The sequence below is a fragment of the Cynocephalus volans genome, chromosome 8 (assembly GCF_027409185.1).
Source record: "Cynocephalus volans isolate mCynVol1 chromosome 8, mCynVol1.pri, whole genome shotgun sequence".
NCBI classification, from domain to species: domain Eukaryota; kingdom Metazoa; phylum Chordata; class Mammalia; order Dermoptera; family Cynocephalidae; genus Cynocephalus; species Cynocephalus volans.
This window is the reverse complement of record NC_084467.1, coordinates 110,166,463-110,172,888: the sequence shown is the minus strand read 5'-3', so window position 1 is coordinate 110,172,888 and position 6,426 is coordinate 110,166,463. Positions and strand designations below refer to the sequence as shown.

The 6,426-nt window shown below is 44.9% G+C and overlaps 1 protein-coding gene across 1 annotated transcript; it reads left to right on the top strand.

The window, feature by feature from the left end:
* Positions 1-353: 353 nt before the first annotated feature.
* RPTN (repetin) lies at positions 354-4,011 on the top strand. Its single transcript, XM_063105829.1, has 2 exons — positions 354-491; positions 1,279-4,011. Exons 1-2 carry the CDS (start codon positions 354-356, stop codon positions 4,009-4,011), a joined length of 2,871 nt encoding a protein of 956 aa, XP_062961899.1.
* The last annotated feature ends 2,415 nt before the right edge of the window (positions 4,012-6,426 follow it).

Below are 6,426 nucleotides of genomic sequence, written 5' to 3'. Positions count from 1 at the left end.
CCCTTCTTTTTTGTTTTGATATGAGAGTTTCAATCAAGCAAGTCCCACCTGGAGTAGAGGGTAGGGCATGGAAAACCGCTACCACAAATTTCAGGTTTTTAGGAAATTGCCTCATATTCTAGCAGGGGAACCGTAGTTTGCACCCATCTCCCACTGTAGCATGTGATATTTGGAGCCTGACTGTGGGTCAAGGTGAGAGAGGGGTATGGGCTAAAACGTGGCTCTGTCTTTCTTTAGCTTCTTTTCCAGATGAACGGGGGCCATTTTCCCTCTGGAAATGCCATCTCCTGGTCTTCATCCTAAGTGCAGACAAAATCTTGTTTCTTCTTTTAGGTTCACCTGTGTTTGCCAAAATGGCTCAACTCCTGAACAGCATACTCAGTGTGATCGAGGTGTTCCAGAAATATGCCAAAGAGAATGGGGATTGTGCCTCACTATGCAAGAAGGAGTTGAAGAAGCTGCTCTTGGCTGAGTTTGGAGACATCCTCCGGGTAAGACACATAGACACTTGGCCCCACAGAGTCAAGTGTGAATGACTCTGACACCTGCATCCAGGATTTGATATTTTGTTTTATTTGGTTATGCTCCACCATATAACAAAAAGAATTTCAGGCAGCTTCTCAGTAGTTCTGTCCCAGAATACACACACACACACACACACACACACACACACACACACACACACACACACACCCTCCTTATATCTGAGCTTGAACAGGAGGAAGTACAACTTCAAAGTAATGAAAAATAATTTCTCATAAGAAAATCTGAGCTTTCCATCTCACTTTCTGTATTTTAGTGCTGACCATACCCCTTCTAGTGTATTCATTCATTCATTCATTCAAAAGTCATAGAGCACCTATTCCATGCCAGCACCATCCTAGGCAATGAGGATAGAAACATGAATAAAACAAGCTTTTCCTCCTTCCAGTGTCTCACAGTGTGGTGAGAAAGAGGTAGATAAACAAGCAATTAGAATATAGCATGTGGTGCGATGGAATAACTTCCTCAAACGATTCAAATTAATTATTAATGGAGCTGATTTTCAATAAGCGTATCTACTTCCTATAGTCATGCTCCCACTGGTCCAGCAAGAGATGAGGCTGTGAGAACCAGCTAATCAATGACTAGAACCAAGCCCAAGCCACCTCAGATTAATGGTTTCTTGACTACAGGAGGTCCATGCAGGACTGAATGGATTGGGCCATGAACATTGATATACATCTTAGTACCCACAGGAGAACATCTGATTTTGCTCTTTGTTTTATCTTCTCACAGAGACCAAATGACCCAGAGACTGTGGAAACCATCCTGAGCCTCTTAGATAGAGACAGAAATGGACGTGTTGATTTTCATGAATACCTCCTATTGGTGTTCCAGTTGGTCCAAGCCTGCCATCAAAAGCTAGACAGTAAGTCATGTAGAGATACAACCTCCCAGCAAGAAAGGGAACAGGAAGAAACACAAGACCATAAGTTTCCAGGAAACACAGGTGGACAACACAGGCAGAGGCATGAGGAAGAAAGGCAGAACTCCTACCACAGTCGGTCTGAAAGACAGAGTCAGGATGCCCAACATGATCAGTCTGAGAGAAAAGATAGGAATTCCCACTATGGTCAGTCTGAGAGACAAAAGAGGGACTCTCATTATGATCAGTCCAAGAGACGGGATCAGGATTCCCGCTATGGTCAGTCTGAGAGACAGGGTCAGGACTCCCGCTATGGTCAGCCTGAGAGACACGGTCAGGACTCCCACTATGGTCAGTCTGAGAGACCTGGTCAGGACTCCCGCTATGGTCAGTCTGAGAGACACGGTCAGGACTCCCGCTATGGTCAGTCTGAGAGACACGGTCAGGACTCGCACTATGGTCAGTCTGAGAGACACGGTCAGGACTCCCGCTATGGTCAGTCTGAGAGACACAGTCAGGACTCGCACTATGGTCAGTCTGAGAGACAGGGTCAGGATTCCTGCTATAGTCAGTCTGAAAGACAAGAAAGGGATTCCCCCCATGGTCAATCTGAGAGACAGGGTCAAGAGTCTAGCTCTGGTCAAAGACTGAGTCATAAATCAAACAGTGGCCAGCCTGAAAAGCAAGGATATATCTTTGCTTTAAATCAGTATGAGAAACCAGTTCAGGATTCTCATTATGGTCAGTCTGAAAGGCTTGAACAACGATCAAGCTGTGGCCAATCTGGAAGACTCAGACAAGACTCTTGCTCTAGCCAGACAAACCAACAGGAGTCAGGCTTTTATTATGGACAGTCTGGGAGGCTGGGTCAGGAATCAGGCTATGGTCAGAGAGATAGTCAGGGATTGGATTCTCACTATGGTCAGACAGACAGACAAGACCAGAGTTATCACTACAGTCAGACAGACAGACAGAGCCAGCATTATCATTATGGTGAGACAGACAGACAAGGCCTAGGTTCTCAGTGTAGTCAGACAAATAGACAAGGCCTCAGCTCTCAATATGGCCAGACAGGCAGACAAGACCAGAGTTATCACCATGGTCAGACAGACAGACAAGGTATGAGCTCTCAATATGGTCAGATAGACAGACAAGACCAGAGTTATCGCTATGGTCAGTCACAGACTGGGGAAACTGAAATACAAGGGCAAAATAGGTACTTTCAAGGGACTGAAGGAATAAGAAAAGACTCATATGTTGAACAATCAGGAAGGTCACGGAGACTAAATCAACAGATTCCAGGACAGGAAGTGAACAGAAACCAGGGATGGGGATCTCAGTCTAGGGAAGAGCAGCAGAACTACCACCAGGTATGGGAGCCTGAAGAGGACAGCCAAAACCACCAACACAAACTCCTAGCACAAATCCAGCTCTGCCACAAAGGGAGAGACTGGCAATCAAGCAGTAGTGAGCAAGGTCACAGACAGGCCCAGACAAGGCAGAGCCAAGGTGGAGGGCAGAGATACCAGGAAGAGGAAGAGCAGAGTCGTCAAAGCTGGGGTAGACACAGCCATGAAGTTCGGGAGACTCCATGTGAGGCACAGGACAGACAAACCCACGAAGAGGAACAAAGCCATCCAACAAGGGACAGACAAACCCATGAAGATGAGCAGAACCACCAGAGACAAGACAGGCAAACCCATGACTATGAGCAGAACCACCAGAGACAAGACAGGCAAACCCACAACTACGAGCAGAACCGCCAGAGACAAGACAGGCAAACCCGTGACTATGAGCAGAACCACCAAAGACAAGACAGGCAAACCCACAATTATGAACAGAACCGCCAGAGACAAGACAGGCAAACCCACAATTACGAGCAGAACCAGCAGAGGCAAGACAGGCAAACCCATGACTATGAGCAGAACCACCAGAGACAAGACAGGCAAACCCACAATTATGAGCAGAACCGCCAGAGACAAGACAGGCAAACCCACGACTATGAGCAGAACCGCCAAAGACAAGACAGGCAAACCCACAATTATGAACAGAACCGCCAGAGACAAGACAGGCAAACCCACAATTATGAGCAGAACCGCCAGAGACAAGACAGGCAAACCCACGACTATGAGCAGAACCACCAGAGACAAGACAGGCAAACCCATGACTATGAGCAGAACCGCCAGAGACAAGACAGGCAAACCCACGACTATGAGCAGAACCGCCAGAGACAAAACAGGCAAACCCACGACTATGAGCAGAACCGCCAGAGACAAAACAGGCAAACCCATGACTATGAGCAGAACCGCCAGCAACAACAGGATAGGCAAACCCATGAGAAGAAAGAGAGGTATCAAGGGTTCCAGGATCAACAATCCCAAGGAACCCAGGGAAGCTATCTTAACAGAGAAAATTTCCACATGAATGAGGATGACCAGAGCCAAGGCTCACAGGGAAGACGCAATGAGCCAGCCTTCCATCCAACCCAGAGTGATGGGCAGCCCCAAAGAAGAGAACAGAGTGGAGGTCAACCCATCAAGGCAGCCATTGCTTCTAACCCGCTCTATGACTATGTACAAGAGCAGAAATCATATCAGTACTAGGTTATGTGAGCACCAGAGCTAAAGCAACATGAAGCCAAGGTAGAAACCTACATGCCAAGTTCATCTTTCCTTCTGTGTAAGAGTGGAAAATGTATGTCCTTCCTCTATCCTCTATCTACCCACAAGGATGCTTTCAGGGACTGTTATTCACTTTTAGGGCTTTTCAGTTTTTTTAGCAGCAATTCTCAAGTTTTCTAGTTGGGTGAAATCTAAGTGGCCAATTGGGTGGAATAATCAGTTTTTAATTTTGATCAGCTTGGGGATTTAATTCATTTCCTAGTTTGCCATCTGTGTAGGTGTGACTTGGTGGGATCATTGAAGGGTAGAATACTTCTGCCTGAAGTTTAGAAACAGGAAATGTATTCTGAAGATTCACATTACAACTGAGGAGAGGAAACCTGGGGTTTTAGTGAGCTTTGGCTCCTGTGGATAAAACATCTGGAATTGCAAGCCTTGTGATATAGACTAGAATGAAACACAGCGAGAGGCTGCTAGAGAGCCAGGGACCACAGATGACATCTCTGAAGTTGACAGTGTCTCTCATGCCCAGGCTCCTACTCCTTACCAGAGGGACTGTCCATTGAGCCTCTTTCACTAGCACTCACTGGACCTGGTCCAACTCGATGCCTTTCTAGTTTCTCATTATATAAAGTAGAGAGAAAGCATATGTCACATGTTTGCAGATTACAAGAAGTCAAAACTGTCAATCCATAGCCCCCTAGGCCTGAAAACCCTTCTCAAGAAAATCTGTGTGCAGACTATGGAATTGTATTAAAATGCCCAATAAATGATTGGTGAGCAATAATTTTGATGACTCTTTTCCTTCTTCACCGTGGGACTGTGCTATCTTGACTTATGGGCCATTTTCCAAGAATAAGACTTCATTTCTTGACTCCTAAAATCTTTTTTTGTTCCCTGAGTTCCCAGGAACTAAAAAATAATAAGAAGAAGAATAAATATGAAACAAATGAGAAAGAGTTAAAATGGAACTTACCTAAATATAATTTTCAGCTCTCCCCCAACACCACACCAAGGAATCATGTCTGGCCCTTGCTACTCATTCACCACCACATACAAATGGTCATTAAGTCTGGCCAACTCTACACCCTCCACAATTCTTGAATCTCTTCTCACATCTCCATCTCCACTGCCTTAACTTCCTTTCTCCTCAGTGGCTCCCCAGTAACTTTAGAATAGAGCTCACATTCCTTTGCATGGCACACATTCCTTAGCTATCTAATCCAGATGACCTACTCAGTCTAATCTTATGAGAGGCATCTCCCAGGAGCATCCAATGCTCCAGCCATGCCAAGGAGCTCCAAAACATGCTCCAAAGCCATGTTGGCCTTTTCTTAGTACAACATGGTCTTTCATGAATTCTCCCTGCCACTTACTGCCTGGCAAAAACCTAGGCATCTTCTGAGTCTCAACTAAAACATCACCTCTTCAGGGCACCCTTCCTGAACACTTCAAGTGAAGTGAACTCCTTTCTCTAAGTTCCCACTCACTTCTGCTGTATCATTTGGCCCACTCTCTATTGTAATTATCTCCCCTACCAGAAAGAGAATAGACCATATTTTACTCAACTTTGTACTGCTCAGCACTTAGTACAGCCACTGATGCCTTAGTGGCACTCATTGATTGTTGAATAGATGGGCAGATGGAGAAAATCAGTATGTCTTCAGAATAAATTCAACTGAACATTTATTGGGCATCTACTGCATATAAAATACAGGAACAGACAAGATAGACCGAATGAACCCCTCATTTAGTCAGGGCTCAATGAATGAAACAGTAACCTTATTAGGTAATTTAAACAATAAAGTATTTAATGCCTAGAATGATGAGGGCTGAATTATTAGAAATTAGCAAGTGACCCCTGGAACTGCTCAGTTTAATATATCACCAAAGCTGTAATCCAGAAATCAGAAACCTGGGATCCAGAAGCTGCTGGCAATGCTGCCATAATTGCCTTGTCAGCATCAATGTTTCTATAACCTGTTTCCCAAAAGGAATAGCCAAAAATCACAGTGTGATAGCCTCCAACTCACTCTCACCTTCCATATATGTAAACATACCCAACTGGAAAATCATTAATTCACATTCAGAACTCTAGCTGCAAGAAAGTCTAGGAAATATACAAGGAGATAGGAAAGGATGCTGAGAGCCATCAGATTATATTCACTATAGGAAGAACGAAATAACTCATAACAAAATCCCCTTTTCTCAGGAAGATTCAAATATAGTAAGAAAGATATATACAGCAAGTAACCATTACACAAAGCACAAGAAAACTGCTGTTATGACACCAAGAAGGGAGTAGATGCTGTGCCTGGGAGGAATCACAGAAGGAGGCATCTAAGCTAGGACCATGATCCTGGTGGGAAGGGGAATGAGAAGGGCCATGGCTGTCCT